This window comes from Symsagittifera roscoffensis, chromosome 3 (assembly GCF_963678635.1).
Source record: "Symsagittifera roscoffensis chromosome 3, txSymRosc1.1, whole genome shotgun sequence".
Classification (NCBI taxonomy): domain Eukaryota; kingdom Metazoa; phylum Xenacoelomorpha; order Acoela; family Convolutidae; genus Symsagittifera; species Symsagittifera roscoffensis.
Window position 1 is genome coordinate 20,278,199 of NC_087064.1, and position 17,278 is coordinate 20,295,476.

Consider the following 17,278-nt stretch of genomic DNA (forward strand, 5'->3'; position numbering starts at 1 on the left):
GGAGTTATAAAAATTAAAGCGAAAGAAAATAAAAAAATAAAAAAAGAGTTGGGTACAAATTTAGTGGAAGTCCGAAGAAAACAACTGAATGGCTCCTCAAGAATTTTAAAGAGCTTCGGATCATTTTCAAAAATTTGAAATCAAAAACGATTAATCACAAAAGTTAAACTGACGAAAGAAAAGTACCTCGTAGTTTAATTTGTGCTGATTCCAGTTCTACTGGGATGAACAGGGATTTTAAAGATTGAATTATTGGAAGTAAAAAAAAATACAGCTGGAAAGAACCCTAGCCACAAAATGTGCATTCAATGCAGACTGGGAAACCCGGCCATTCCTTTTGGCTGGCAGCTTTGGATATCATGGGATTGTTACCGGAATCAGGAGGATTCAAGTATATTCTTGTAATTGCAGATCATTTCCCGAAGTGGTACGAAGAGGTAGCATTAATAAAATTGCTCAATAACTGGGTATCTTATTTTGGCTGCCCAGCTAATCTGCACAGCGGCAAAATATCAAACTAAAATTTTCTTAAATTTTTGATCCGAAGTAGAAATCCTTAAATCTTGCACAACATCATATCATCTCCAGGTAATGGGATCGAAAAAACCAACAGAACAATCATCGAAGCTTGGTCTAAATATGTGGGAGATAACCAAACCAACTGGGCCAATTATCTTCAAACAATTATGGATCATGATAGATCTTCAATTCATGCAATGACACAATACACTCCTTATTATCTGATTTTGGCTCGTCTTTGCTATTTTGCAAATTTTTGCATGGAAGAAAAATCATAAACATAAGTCTTTGCAATGCCAGACGTTTTTTAAAGAACTTTAAGAAGGAACATCAATAAGGCCATGAACTGGTGCGCGATAAGATGGTTGTCGAACAAGATACACATCGAAAAAAAACAGAGTCTTATCTTAGGAAAACGAATCATTGCTCTGTAATTTTCTTGTCTTATGAAACTACGTTTGCTTTTTGAGCTAAGTTTGAAAAATTAACAGCTAATTATAAAGTTCAAAACAATTTAGATGCGTCTTTTACATAGCACTGGAACACAAACTACGTAATCTGGAAAAACGAATGTGATATGAATGATTTTTTGGCATTGAGCTAAAAGAACCAAAGTTGGAAAATATATTAAAATGGAAAAAAACGCCTCGGGATTATATCTCAAAAAAGCAGGAGACTTGTTGTACATAAATCGATTTGCAAAACACAGGTCAAATTTGCAATCATACCTTTTTGCACAGAAAAAGTACCCGAGGATGTCCCGAGTACCCCAATCAGTAGAGTAATGTATATCAAAACTATACTCACATTGTGTGCAAAAAAGTTCATTCTGGAGCTTTTGACTTAGGTAATGGATCCTGGTACAATATGCAAACCAATTGAGTTCGATCTTTACGCCTAATAAAATTAGAGCAACGGAGAAAAACAACACGCAAATTTTAGCTCTTTTGACTCTACTGGTGAAAGTCTTTTCAGTGTTACAGAAAGAGAGATAATCAATTGTCACTACTTATGAACCATAGTAGGAAAACAATAACTGCAACGGACGTCTTCCTGGGACAAAACGGGGAGTACTCTCATGAACAATAAAGTCATAATGAACTGAAACTTTCACCATACTGCTGCAATTGCTTTCCTTGGTTTACAAATATGAAACTACAGCCGTTTCGCTATTGGGACTTGGCCAGTTAGGGAAATTGCAATCATTATGGTAACAGTTTACCTTCTATGTAAAGTTCTGGGATTGGTTTTGCGTATTTTTTTCTTTAGTTTTGGTAAAGAACGTGGTAAATAAAGGCAACAAAATTTAAGCGATTAAACCCGATGGGACATTCAGTTATTTTAAGAATTTGAGGAGAACTGAAAAACAAAAATTACCAGCATAAATAAAACCTTGTTTATTAAGAGAAACAAACGGGCAGTTCACGGGACATCAGTATAATGCAATCAAATATCAACAAATAAGTCACGTAACCTTGAAATGTTTGGACGAATCAAAATATAATACATTTGAGTGCAATTGGGGCATGAGAAAAAAATTTAAAAAAAAAACACAGTGTAGTTCATGAGATTAGGACAAATTGTTGTGTGACATGAGTAGACATGAAAAAGAGAACAACCATCAAAAAACAAGACTATGGCCCGTCCACTAGCAGACAGTTTGATTCAAATTGCAAAAAAAAGAACTTCAACGAGAGACCGTAAACTCACTAAATGTTACCTTAGTTATTCATTGAACCCATCATTACATTTAATTCTAGATTGAAGAGACAATATCTATGCGACTATATGGGAGAGGCTTAGAGCGAGAATTCCGATTGTCCGTTTTTGACGTCTGAGAGTTTGTTAATTACTTTTCGAATTTCAACGTTGGATGAACAATCAATTTTGGAAGGCCAGAGGACACCAAAAAGGCACCACAGCGACAGACTCTATCTTAGTGGAGAGCTATGCGGGGAAATCACGGTTGAACGCCAGCGCTTTCAGCTTTACTGAAAATCTTCCAAAACGCGAAGAAACGTAGGACAACCTAAATTTTTCGGAAAAACCTGCTTCGCACAGACAGGTTATCTTCTGTAGAAAGAGTAGTTATTAACTTAGATTAGGAACCGGCAAAACAATAAATGGGAGTGATGAAAATCAACAAATGGCCTGACAAAGTCCAGCTAGTCCCTTCACGGTCAACTCACTTTTAGATTCCTTGACTTCAACACGATTGTCTCCCATCACAAGAACCGCGTCAACAGACAGAAGACACTTCAACAGAAAACACTTTGTATTCATTTCTTCATTGAAGCCCACCATGATAGCAATCGGACCATTCTCAGCAGAAGTGGAACAGACTAGTCAAGATCAACACAGCGACTTTTTCCCGAAAATCGACGCAGAAACCAGGGTAGGGGCAGATTACTTCCACGCATATTTCAACTATCAAGTATTGTTTGTAAAGTTTTTGCTTTGTAATTTTTCTCTAAAAATATCTGTAGAAAACTTGAGTTTTCTGTAAAATTTGTGTGATTAAAATCAAGGTACATATGCGCACATCGTTCATGAAACACTAATGCTCAAACTAAAATATAAATTTTTTTCAGGTTTTGTTGGCCTTGAAGTGCAGTGAGAATAGTGTAAGAGTAGCGGGAATTCGGATATAACTAATTTACGACATTCAACATGGACCAACAATAGAATTTGGATAGCCAGAGGCACCAGTAAAAGGTCAGCGGCAGATTCTATTTCAGTGGAGAGCTATCTAGAGAAACCACGGATGAACACCATTTCTTTTAGGTTAACGGGCAATTTTTCCAAAATGCGAAGGAACGTAGGACAACCTAACTTTTTCTGGAGAAAGATGTTTTGTAGACAGGTTATCCTTGGTAGAAAGAGTAGTATTTAATTAGAAGAGGAACCGGCGCAAAAAACATGGCAGTGATAAAAATCAACAAGAAGCCCGACAAAGACCAGCTAGTCGTTTTACGGTCAACTCAGCTTTAGGTGTTTTGACTTCAATCCGATAGATCTCTCATCAAAAGAACCGCATCGGCAGACAGTACACTTCAAAAGAAGACACTTTGTACTTGTTTCTTTCTGGACGCCATGATAGCAATCGCCTCATTCTCAGCAGAAGAGGAACAGACCAGTCAAAATCAACGACATTTTTTCGAAAGTCGACGCAGAAATCAGAGTAGCGGAGGATTCCTTTCACGCACAATTCAACAATCATGGAAAGTTGGATGATCACAATCCCTCATTAGTTCTACCTTGGTCCAGTTTTAGAATAAACCTCGTTTTAACGCATCGAGAATCATGAATATTTCATGATTCACTTGTTTGTAACATTTCTGGTTTGTAATTTTTCTCTATAGATATCTGTAGAAAATGTAAGTTTTCTGTAAAATTTGTGTGAATAAACTCTATGTACATATGCGCATATCGTTCATGAAAACCTTGGTGCTCTTACCAACATTTATTTTATTCAGATTTTGTTGGCCGTAGAGTGAAGGGAGAATAGTGTAAGAGTAGCTTTATTGGCTACCATTTAATTTTAGAGGTAACTTTTGCCTGCAGTCGTGTATGTTTTGAATCGTGTTTTAACTTAGAACAATTTGACTTCCAGTTCTCAATGGATACCTACCTGTTAGTTTGTCTTTTCGAAGTCCATTAGACTTTGAGGCAGTTTTCTAGTTGAACAGAAACGGAACAATTTCACTTTTTTCTTTTTTAAAAAACTCTAGTTTGACAGTTTTTGTACCAGTGGTAACATCAATCTTTATTTGAGATGAATGGAGATAGTTGTATCTTTCATTTGCCTCTGCAGGAGGGCGTGTCATGGTGAAGAAGAGAATGAGCGCTTTCGCTGGGTACAAGGAGGCAATAAGTATGCATCTATATGGGAGAGGGTTAAAGCGGGAATTCGGATATAACAAATTTACGACCTTCAGCATGGACTAACAATCAAATTTGGATAGCCGGAATCAACGACAAAAGGTCAGTGGCAGATTCTATTTCAGTGGATAGCTGTCCGGAGAAACCACGGATGATCACCAGCACTTTGAGCAGATCGGAAATTTTTCGAAAACGCGAAGGAACCTAGAATAACCTAATTTTTTTTAGAAGAAACTTACTTCGTAGACAATTTATCCTCGGTAGAAAGAATAGTAATTAACTAAAATGAGGAACGGCACAAAAACTGATGGCAGTGATAAAAATTCAACAAGAGGACTGACAAAGTCCAGCTAGTCCTTTTACGATCAACTCACTTTCAGATTTTTCTACTTTAATCCGATAGATCTCCCATCAGAAGAGCCCAATCAGAAGACAGAAGACACTTTATTAGAAGACAATCTGTACTCGTTTCTTCATTGAAGCCCTTCATGATAGTAAGCGGCTCATCATCAGAAGGAGTGAAAGAGAATAGTCAAGATCAACTAAGCGACATATTCTCGAAAATCGACGCACAAACCAGGGAAGGGGGAGGACTCCTTCCACGAACATTTCAACAATCATGGAATTTTGGATGATCACAAACCCTCATTAGATCTACCCTGGTGCGACTTTAGCTTTTATCTTGTTTTAACGCATCGAGAATCATGAATCTTTCATAATTCGTTTGTTTTGTAACGTTTTTGTTTCGTAATTTTTCTCTATGTATCTCTAAAACTTTTTTTAACTGTTCTGTAAAGTCGTGTGATAAAACTCTATGTACATATACGCTTACCTTTCGCGAAAACTTTGGTGCTCGTATTAATTTTTGATTTACTTTTTCCATTTTTATTTATCGTCGGGTGGAAGGAGAATGATGTGAGAGTAGCTATCTACCGAGAAGGAATCCTCCCCTAACCTGACTTCTGCGTAAGCTTTTTGTCGGGTAATGGTAACACTTCAATCCGGTATTACCATTTAAAATTACATGTGTAAAATTTTCTTTCAATCATGAATTGTGAATTCTGTTTTTAAATAGAACATTTCGACCTCAGTTCCCTAATAGGATACCTACCTGTTTTTTGTCTTTTGAAGTCCATTAGACTTTGAGGCAGTTTTCTAGTTGAATAGAAAAGGAACAGTTTTAATTCACTTAATTCTTTCATACTTTTTTAGTCTCCAGTTTGTCAGTTTTTGTTGCCAATGGTAACATCAACAATTATTACAGGTGACTGGAGATAGTTTTATCTTTCATTTGCTTTTGCAGGAGAGCTTTCCACGATAAAGAAGATAATGAGTGGTTTCGTTGGGTACAATGAGACAATATGTATGCGGCTATATGGGAGAGGGTTAAAGCGGGAAATGGGGTTATCAATTTTTCTTACGTCTGAAAATCATATAATTACTTTACAACTTTCAACTTGGACCAACAATCAAATTTGGATAGCCAGAAGGCACCAACAAAGTGTCAGCGGCAGATTCTATCTCAGTGTAGAGCTTCCCGGAGAAACCACGGATGAACACCATTACTTTTAGGTAAACGGGCAATTCTTCCAAAATGCGAAGGAAAGTAGGACAACCTATTTTTTCCAGAGAAAGATGCTGCGATAGATCTCCATCACAAGAGTCGCATCAGCAGACAGAAGATACTTCAACAAGAAGAATCTTTGTACTCATTACTTCATTGAAGCCCACCATGATAGCAAGCGGCTCATTCTCAGCAGAGAGGGAAGAGACTAATCAAGATCGACTCAGCGACATATTCTCGAAATTCGACGTAGAAACTAGGGAAGGGGAGGATTCCTTCCAGGCACTTTTCAACAATCATGGAAACATGGATGATCACAGCCCTTCATTAGATCTACCCTGGTGCGGTTTTAGATTGTATCTTGTTTTAACGCATCGGGAATCATGAATGTTTCATAATTCGTATACTTGTAACGCTTTTCTTTTGTACTTTTTCTCTGGGGATATCTATGAAAATCAAAACAATTCTGTAAAATTGTTTGATTAAACTCTAAGTACATATGCGCATACCGTACATGAAAACTTTGGTGCACATATTATTTTTTGATTTACTTTTTCTATTTTTTTTTCGTTGGTTGAAAGGAGAATAGTGTAAGAGTAGCTATGTGCGTGGAAGAAATCCTCCCTTAACCTCGTTTTTGCGTCGATTTTTACCGGGCAATGGTAACACTTCAATCCCGTATTACCATTTAGTATTACATATGTAAGTTTTCCATGAATGCAATCATGAATGCTTTGAATTGTGTTTTAAATAGAACAATTTGACCTACAGTTCTCAATAGGATACTTACCTGTTTTTTGTCTTTTCGAAGTCCATTAGACTTTGAGAAAGTTTTCCAGTTGAATATAAAAGGATCAGTTTTGATTCACTTAATTCTTTTATTTTTTTTTGCTCTAGTTTTATCAGTTTTTGTTACCAGTGGTAACATCAATTTTTTTTACAGGTTACTGAAGATAGTTGAATTTTTGATTTGCCTCTGCAGGAGGGCGTGTCATGGTAAGTAAGATAATGAGCGGTTTCTCCGGGTACAATGAGACAAAATGTATGCGACTATATGGGAGAGGGTTGAAGCGGGAAATTGGGTTTATCCGTTTTTTACGTCTGAAAGTCATATAATTACTTTACAACTTTCAACTTGGACCAACAATCAAAATTGGATAGCCAGAGGACACCGACAAAATGTCAGCAGCAGATTCTATCTCAGTGTAGAGCTATCCGGATAAGCCACGGATGATTACCATTACTTTTAGCCTTTTGGGCAATTCTTCCAAAATGCAAAGGAACGTAGGAAAACCTAATTTTTTTCCAAAAAAAAGATGCTTCGTAGACAGGCTATCTTCGATAGAAAGAGTAGTAACTAATTTATAAGAGGAGCCGGCATGAAAATTGATGGTAGTGATAAAAATCAACAAGAAGCCTGACAAAGTCCAGCTAGTCCGTTTACAGACAACTCACGTTCAGATTTTTTGACTTCAATCCGATAGATCTCCATCACAAGAGCCGCATCAGCGGAGAGAAGACACTTCAACAGAAGACACTTCGTTCTCATTTCTTCATTGAAGCCCACATTGATAGCAAGCGGCTCATTCTCAGCAGAATTAGAAGAGACTAATCAAGATCAACTCAGGGACATATTCTCAAATATCGACGCAGAAACCAGGGTAGGGGAGGATTCTTTCCACGCACATTTCATCAATCATGGAAACTTGGATGATCACAATCCCTCCTTAGTTCTATCTTGGTGCGATTTTAGATTGTATCTTGCTTTAAAGCATCAGGAATCATGAATGTTTTTGATTTGTTATTTTTCTCTATAGATATCTAAAAAAATTGTAAGTGTTCTGTAAAATTGAATAAAAACTTTATTGCTCATAGTAAACTTTTTAATTTTGTCATTTTTGTGGTTCGTGGGGTGAAGGGCGAATAGTGTAAGAGTAGCTATAATGGCTACCATTTAGTATTACAGATGTAAATTTTTCCTGGAATCATGAATTTTGTAAATTGAGTTTTAGTTAAAACGATTTGATCTCCAATTCTTAATAGGATACCTACCTGTTTTGTGCCTTTTCGAAGTCTCTTAGACTTCAAGCTGTTTTCTCGTTGACTCGAAAAGAAACTGTTTTAATTCACTTATTTCTTTTTAATTTTTCGAACTCTAGTTTGTCAGTTTTTTACCAGTGGTATCATCAACATTTATTACAGATGACTGGAGATAATTGTATCTCAATTTGCCTATGCAGGAGGGCGTGTCATTGTCATGGTAAAGAATATAATGAGCGGTTTCCCTGGGTAAAACCTCATAGGTAAAACACGAAGAAAAAAAACTAAATTGATGTCAGAGGCGGTAGTCAAACATTCCGGCATGATTAAATATGATAACGTCTCTCACAAGCTTGCCTGTGTTATACAGCACAAAAAGACCTATATCTGTCTTTTTGGAGCGGTAGTTAGTAAGTTTCGCATTCCTGGAATTTGTCTCCATTATAACACATCGGAAGTAGAAAAAACGATATTTAGGATTCAAAAACTTTGAGCTCCAAAAATTGAAAATCTAATAGCTTAATATATTGTGAAACCTGTTTCCTACCTTAATCGGTAACATTACAACAGATCTTATTACCTGGCGTAGCTGACCGAATACTTTCTTTCTAAGTGGGATCAACTCGCAAATGCCGAGTTTTCCTGAACTACTCAGATAATTATCACTGTTGTAAAAACTCTGCACTAGTTTTTTTACAACGATTTTTCGCAACAAATTTCGTATCACAATTCAGAAGTAAGCAAGTGGTCGTATCATTGAAGCTTCTGTTTTTTAGTTTTTGATTGTACCTGGGAAAACATGAATCGACTGGATGGAAATCATGTTTGTTCAAAAGGTTAAGTGAGTCATTGAAATTATCACTTATCAGATTTGAGCATTTTGGCAAATTTCAAGTTGTGTGGTTATCTGTCCAAAAATTTTATTATTTTTTTAATTGATACTTTTTTTCAATAGAAGTTGAGATTGGTATTTGGAGGCTTGTTTATCAGAAAACCGGTTAACATAAAAAGTAATTATGAGGCAACATAAGCTTCTTTTAAATCAGTTTTCCCGAAAAAAAAAACAGAATAATTTAAGAAATATTTCGAAACTTTTTCTTTCATTGATTGTATTTTGTCAACAGTATCATCATTAGCATATTTAGCGCCATAAAAGAGGCCAAATGCAACTCAATGGCAAGAAAAATCTATCAAAAATATCATTGGCAAGAAAAACATAGCCAATCGAAGATTGGAAAAGAGTAATAAACGCAAGTAAACATTAAAAAAACATTTAAAAAAACATAAAACTTTATTGAAAAAGTCGCAACTTTCGAATTTCAAAGAAAAAATAGATTTTTTTAAGCTCTTTAAATTTCTAGAACAATTTATGCTTGACGCTTTTTTGATAACATTAACCCAACTTGAGAAAACTGGATCAACAGGTAAAGTTTTTATTCCGCTGGAAATCTAAAAACTGAATTCCACTTTCGAAACTAGAAGTCGTTCACGAATTTTCGCGCCATTTACATGTTCGTATTTGGAGAGTGCTATTTACGTCACTTTCAGCAGATGAATTTCAATTGAACTCAAAAAGTACGTCATACTTAAGTGCATCAATATTTTAAGACTTTTTCCTGAAAAAAAAAATCAGCAAGACCTATAAAAGAGTCTTCACCACGTTCATTACTTTTATAAAAACTTTTTTTTTCTAGATCTTTCTGTGAAGAACAATGCTATTTTGAGAGATTGTACAGACTTGTGCAATGCTTGATTAGTGCTTTTCCTTGAAAATATAGTCCGTAGCATCAGTTAGCGCATTTGCCTTCATGGTGGCGACCTTGCCATATCCCCCAGTATGCCGGATGGAGACATCCGAAACGAAAACCCGTCTTCCTCTTCAATACTGGTCGCCAAAATCTTTCCCGCACTGCTTTTTATGCAGATCTGGCAGACTAGCCTTAAAATTTTTGTAAACATGCCACAATACACTTATTTTGAGGGGAATGCAAGTCCAAAAAACGCTATTTTTTATGGTCAGAATTAGGCAAAAAAATCTTATCGACAAACTTGAAATGACTGACATAAGAAAAATCAGCGCTGGTCATGCCTGGCTGCTTGAGATTCTTTTCCTTATTTTGTTTTGGGCTCATAATTAGAAGATAAAAATTCCTTGAAATGTTTTGAATTAGTGAAAACAAAAATTAGCACCAATAATTTTTTTTGCATGGAAATAAAAACAATTGATAAAACTCAGATCTTTGGAATAGCTACGACACCATTAATTTAATAAATATCAAATCAATAGAGATAAAATACCTAATTCTTCATTTGCGATCTTTCAAATAACTGTACATAAAATGAAATGATCTTCGAGCGTACGACCATTTTTTTCACGACTACGTGAACATCCCTGTTTTCACATTCTATTTTTATTTCGCCCTAAATTTTGAGCTTCGAGCCAAGCTCGAAATAAAACTATGTAGAACAAAACTGTTAAACTGTTGCTTGGAATTGTGGAAGGGGTGAAATTAATGCTATCTCCCCTTTCGATCAAAACATGTTCGGAGTCATCGCCCTTCTGTAGTTTTCCGACATAATAGGCGACACTGGCGTAAACTGTTGGCTGTCCATCTCCGCAGGGAGACTGTGCCGACCCATAGCTGGTTATTCCATAGACACATTTGGCTGATTTTTGATCCTCGTTCATAACCAACAACGGACCGCCTGAGTCGCCTGTAAAAAAAATTCGAGTATTTAACTACGAAAGGAAAGGGGGTTACAAATATAGCGTATGCTTAATCGTAATTGGAAATTGTCTTTGATACGTGTGTATATTGTTCATAAAATACCAAGAAGGGCCGTGCGCAGAAGTTTTCTAATGAGGGCGGTTTTTCGAAAAAATTTTAAAAGTTGATCGACATTTTTATTGGGCCGACCAATTGCATTTTCCGAGCTCTCCAAAAATACTATATGGACCGTTTTTCTCCAAAAATTTCTGTCCCTTAGGCAAATTTATGCAAAACAAACAGGCTAAAAATGACGTTTTGAGCCTTTTTTTAAAAAAAAAACTGACCAAAACATTGTTTTTTTTTTCGGCGAGGGGGCCAAGGGAACATTTTTAAAAAATCCAACTTTGAGAGCAAACAGAATATTCCAGCTCCTCAGTTTATATTTAAAGAGAAATGTTCTTGAAAGTTGAAAGTTGTTCAGCAATTCATCAATTCTTGGGTAGCAGATTTAAAAAAAAATCAAAACTCAACTAACATAATCAGCAGCCAGTGTGAAAAGAGTCGTGAACGCAAGAAAACGGAAAAAATACTGCTTTTTGAAAAAACTTCAACTTTCGAATTTGAAAAATGCGCGTTTTTTGGCGCATTATCCCTGTATAAAAGTAACATTAGCGCCCAAAACGGCTTCACAAATATTGCCCTAAACGATTTTCTAACTACATCAAAAAAACTGAGATTCAAACTTAAGGAAACACTGTTGTTTTTTTTTCTGCAAAAAATAAACAATAATATGGAGTTTCAAAGCTATAGCAAAAACCTGAGCAGTTCAGGGTCCACTTTTCAGGAACCACGGACTGTACTGTTCAATGAATTTCAGAGCCCCCCCCCCCCCCCCCCCCCCAAAAAAAAAAAAAAAAAAAAACTTTCAGCTAAACACACGTATATAATGTAATACTTATGCAGACACGGCACACTGATTTGATTTTCAACCTGGAACAACTGATTCAACGTGGAAACGTTTGTTTGCTGAATTTTTGCAAATTTTAAATTACATAATACTTTTTACCTTACAATTTTACGACGATAATCAAGCGCATATCTAGGAGTTTCAAAAGTTCGTTTTCCAAATTAATGCTCTCAATGCAACAAATTCTGTGTCGCACTTGTTGCAAAAAATTCTCTGTCGCACATGTTGCAAAATGTTCTGTCGCACTTGTTTGACCGTTAGTTTTTGGAAGGTTTTTGACTTTTCTCAAAAACTACCCTTCAAAAAATGAGACTTTGGGTTCAATCGAATTTACAGGTTGCGTGAACCCCTTCTGCATAAGCGGCTACGCCCTATTTTTTGTTAAGCAAAAAGTTATGATTCCCGGAAATGTCCAACTTTTGATTTGTTGAGGTTCTGAAAGCTCGCACCACCATGCAGTTGAAGCTAGTTAAAGAGATACGACTCACCCGGACAAGTGTCTCTGCCTCCCCCGTCCTGGGTGCAAATGAGACTTCCTAGGGGAGTCTTGGACCCAAATGTCCTCTTGCAGTGCCCTTCTGTTATCTCTGTCTGGGCCACTTTCTAAACAAATTTTGGCAAACCCTTTTATGTGTTGTTCTTCTGCAAGAAGGAGAATTCCGGTAATCGATTGGTCGAAAAGCCCAATATAGCTTTCATGTTATTTTTAGCAAAAACTGTATTCGAAATTTTAGTTTGCAATAATACATGCAAATAATATAGTCTATTGGACAAATATTTGTTTCTCATTCCAGTTGGAGCTCTTTCTAAATATTAGTTACCGAGTGACATGTTCTTAACTTGATAGTAGATGCATAATTCTAGCACCTTTAAAAGAGTAAATTTCTGGTTAAGATAGTCATTAGTGAAACTTGCCTGCAATTTTTTAGGGTTGCTATCCTTAACCGAGTTAATCTTTCCCAGACCTATTGCCACCAGTTTGTGCTTCTTGTTTTGCTCTTCCATCGGACATGTTGCTAACTCCTGTCTGCTCTTATCGAATTTGATTGGATGTGCCAGTTCCAAAATGACTACATCGAAGCCCTCTAGCGGCTCACCTTGGTAGCTGCCAAAACGTCTGTAGTTCTTCAGCTGATGAGTTTGACTTGTACGTTTTTCGTCACTTTTGCTCAGCGTGAAATCTCCTGTGAAACACTATACTTTTAAAAGGTATATTACAGGTTAAAGTGTCTTAATTGAAGCTCACGGTTAGTCATTTTGCCGTGAGTGGAAGGAACAAACATAGCCAACTGACAGTTGGAGAAGAGCAATGAACGCTAGGAAAAAGAAAAAAAAACTGACTTGTTTTTTTGAAAAACTCTAATTTTCGAATCTTAAAGGAAAAACCCATGCCCTTAAAGCTCTTTGAATTTGAAACTCCGAGAATTGTCCTTTGTTCAACAAAAATAATGAACAAAATAATGACCGCCGCAGTCGCGCCAACGTGTTGCGAGCTTGCCAACAGAGGGTAGGACTTAATACGAAATTTAGAGCCGGTTATCACCGCGAAGCGCGGTTTTTTTCCCTCCATTACATGATTTTTCGGACTATTTTGTATTGGACTGGTTTATATGGGACTGTTTTGAATATGCACCAATTTTTCAATACCAGGCATTTCTGGCTGACTGGTTTTATCTATCAGCGCATTATGGACAAATTATACTGAATTTGAGAGGTGGCAAAACAGATTTAATTGTTATCAAAGTCTCTCAATAATGCTTCGAACTTGATTTTTGCTTGCGGAAATTTTGCAAAAATTATGAGCGTCTTTTAGGCAAGGAAAAAATTACGACAAAATTTTTAAGAAAATATAGTGGAAGAGTACGGTCCCTTTCTCGGCTTGAACTATACCATGATTGAAATTTGACCCTAAAGAGATGTGTTCTGACCTGTTCTGAGTGTGATCTCATCTGCACTGGTCCACCTGGAGTTTTCTTCGTCGTACACACAATGTGCAGCAGTCAGCACCTCACCCTCACTGATAATAGTACCCCCACAAACCCTATGGTAAACTACATTATAATACATTTCACAAGATCAAAAAATTATAGTTTTTTTCAAAATCATTGTTAACAATCAAGCTCTATCAATTTTTTATAGCTTATTGAGATTCTCTAAACGAAGCGGAGAAAAACAATAAGAACATTGCAAGCTAACTAGTAAATTCTTTTAAGTTTATTTATAAAGTACATGTATCAGTACTAAAAATCAGTACTTGTAGGCGATATTCTCACATCGAAATTTAAAATGTTTGTTTTTTGGATATGAACTCGCCTGGAAGAAAGGAAGACTCTAGCATAGTATGGAAACTCATTTTGTTTGGCATTTAAGCCCCCTGAAACACATAAATTACCCGTTTTTTTTTAAATTTAGGGCTTTCGCAACCATAACAAGGATTATTGTAGCTGATCAAACTAGTTGAAGAAAAAAGTTGAAGGAAAATAGAAAGGAAAAAACTCAAAGATTAAAATTATCTTTTTTCTTTTTAATGAGTGGGGATCGAATAATAATAAAAACATATGTAACACAAAAAAATTGAATGTGATCAAATAAACTATCATTTTAAAGCCCTCTCAGCCGTAATTGTGTTTCAACAGAATCTTTGAAAAATTGTATTGAAAACAGTGTCCAGGTTTTTCAATTTTTCTGATCAATGAGCACGGTCTTTTTTATTTTCAAATCCCGGTCTTTTTTATTTGAATTTATCGCAATTAGAGAAAACTGCTGAAAATGGTTGTTTGGTGATATATTATAATATGTGGTAATTTAAAGTTAAATAGCTGAATGGCTTTTTGTTATAATTTGTACAGTATTTAGAATTTATTTCAAAACCCAATTTTTTTGGCAAAATAAGTGCAAAATTTGAGTTTTGAACAGCCTTTCATTTGGCAGAGTACTGTAATTGGTACTACTATGATAGAGTGGTCCCTCGAAAAAGCAACTACGATAGACAGGTTCCGCATGTATTTCGCATGCTATAATTTTAAAACTAATTTGTGTATAAATTATTCATTATTCAATCGCGCGAAATATAGTGATTCAAAAACTTTTTTTCATAAAAAGTGTAATCACTACAGTGTTTATATCACAAAATATGCACGCTTCAACTAAATTTACGGTTGAAAAACCATATTTGGATTAATTTATTTGTCTTCAAAACTCAATTTTGACGTTTTTTTTTTATTTTCTACCTTGAAATGATGAAGGTGGGGAGATTTTACAAAGTATAACATAAAATTTGTTTCAAAATATAATCCGAAATCTTTCTGAATGGTGAAATCAGAAATGTCAAACGATTTAAGAGCTAAGAGCTCTAGGTGTCTAATTCTCAAGGGACCTTGTTGTTTTCAAGGGACCACTCATCATAGTAGTACCCTGTAAGTACAAAAAACTATCTTAGCCGCATGTACAAATGATTGAAAATGAAGTGACTAACTATATAATGCATTATAGTTCTCAATTTTAATACATGCACTATAAATAAAATAAAATTATCACCTATTGTAATATATCACCGGTTGTTTTTCTCATTTCCCTCAAAACTTTGAATTTCAAATCCGATTTGGATAAATGAAAAACATTTAACTCAAAAACGCAAAATAATTCCAACTGATCACTTCTGAGAATCAATGATGATAAATTAAAAAATTTTCACCTTAAAACAATCAAAAATTCCAAAACACTCCAAAATCGAGTTTTAGTTTTCTGATTTGCCAAAGGCGAGGTAGTTTGCAGAAGTTGCATGCAACTCGCGCAAAACTTCGAAAAATTTTCAATCTTTCTGGTGGTGTTTTTGAGTTTTCCGAATTTTCAAAAACACCACATATCATTGCTTGAGTCTCCAGAAGTTTAATAAACAAAATCAATAAAAAATATTCTACTTCGAGTTTTAAAATGAGATTTGAGGAGGAAAACGATTTATTCAGGATTTTTCCAGAACTGTGAGAAATATCTCAGTGTTTTCCAAAATTTTGTTATGCTCTCTTCAAGTCAACCACAACTACTAAAATAACAGAATCACCAAGTTGGTGGCGCCACTAGATAGAAAGATTAAGGGAAGAACGCGCAAAAACAAATGCCAACTCCGCCTGTTAACTTTCAAAGTTGCCAGCGCGCAAATAATTTGGGAAAATGGGATCTTAAAAAGCGCTTTGGTGGGAGCATGGTAAGTCAATTTGGTCAATCAATATTTTTTGTAATGTTTTCGAAAAATTTGTTTTCGGGGTTAATTTAAAAAACAGTTGAAAAAATTTGTAAAAAATCTTTCAGTAACAAATGGTAACAAGACTGCTCGTATCAGGGCGAAGCCCTGAATATTCCGTCTGCCTTTTAAGGTTTATGGAGCAGCGATAACAAAAAAAATTTTATGTAATAAAATAAAAATAAAAATTCAAATTTGAAAATTTTTATGAAAATCATCCCCCCACACGCCATATGAAGTACAAAAGGATAGATTTCGCTCCTTGTTACAAATCAATTATGGCAAGTAAGCTGCTCTCAACCAATTTGGAACGAGTTTTAATACGGATTAAATCTCCGTTTACACGTTAATAGAACGAAATATATCGTATATCGCGCGTTAATTGTCCCAAATTGGCCAAAATGGCAATATTTAAACCCCCATAACTTTACAAAAAACAATCACAGGTTAAATATCTTTTCTAATTTAAGCTCAGATCAACGATACTTTTTGAAAATTCCGTCAAAAATGGCTAGTTAAAAGTCGAAATTTGTCTGAAGAAAAAAAAACTCTCCCGAGCACAAATATTCCGTTACTTTCGTATCGAAAGTCGGAACAACTAGAATGAGACGAAGGAAAGGTTTCATACGCTGTTTCAAACAAGCTGTAAAGCCTTCACTGTCCGTTCAATTTCGGTGCTAGTTGGTAAAGGTAGTTTACTATATTTTCCTTGTAACAACCCGTCCTTGAGTACAATGTACTATTATTATTAAGGCTTAATCTTATTGCGGGGCTTTTAATATGCTTTTTTGTTCAAAATTTGTTCAGAACTTTGCTTGTGTTGAACAATTTTTGGACCGAATTAACATCCTCACCCAAAGCACTTTAGGGGAAGGATATTAACTTGGTTCTAAGTTGAAATTTTTCAGCCAATCAATTGATCATTGAACAGGCAGACAGTACTTGTAATTTGAATTGTGGGGAAGAGGGTTTAACGTGATATCAAATGCTTTCCGTATCATAGTAAAGTATAAGTTAAACCTAATCTAAAAATTGTGCAGTAAGTCACTTGAGATAATAAAAATTGTAAATAACATTTCGCAACCAACTTACCTGTGATTCTGTCGCCTGATGAAACGAATCGCATACTTCCATTTGTGACCCGATCTGATGACTCATAGTAATCAACACTGGCGTATTCTGATGACGAAGATTCTTCACGCTGCAACTGTTTAGACGAGCACAGGTGAGCCAGCTGAATCAAAGGTAACTAAGGACTTATCTTATTTTCTGAAAGAAAATCAGTGATAAATTTGACTACCCCAACCTAAAGTGCTGCTCTAGCAAATAATTTGATAATGCAAGCTTTTCATCTG

The 17,278-nt window shown here is 35.6% G+C and overlaps 2 protein-coding genes across 5 annotated transcripts in view; one reads left to right on the forward strand and one right to left on the reverse strand.

Annotated features, from left to right (window-relative positions):
* The window catches only part of LOC134842735 (WD repeat-containing protein 7-like), a 625,416-nt gene that overhangs the window by 463,599 nt on the left and 144,539 nt on the right, over positions 1–17,278 (forward strand). The window lies entirely within an intron of this gene.
* LOC134841623 (achelase-2-like) overlaps positions 14,049–17,278 on the reverse strand; it is a 16,860-nt gene continuing 13,630 nt past the window's right edge. The window contains exons 7-8 of the mRNA XM_063857653.1: positions 17,016–17,157; positions 14,049–14,057 (exon numbers count right to left, since the gene is read on the reverse strand). Of these exons, the coding sequence (XP_063713723.1) occupies positions 14,049–14,057; positions 17,016–17,157 (151 nt within the window). The remainder of the gene's footprint in view (positions 14,058–17,015; positions 17,158–17,278) is intronic.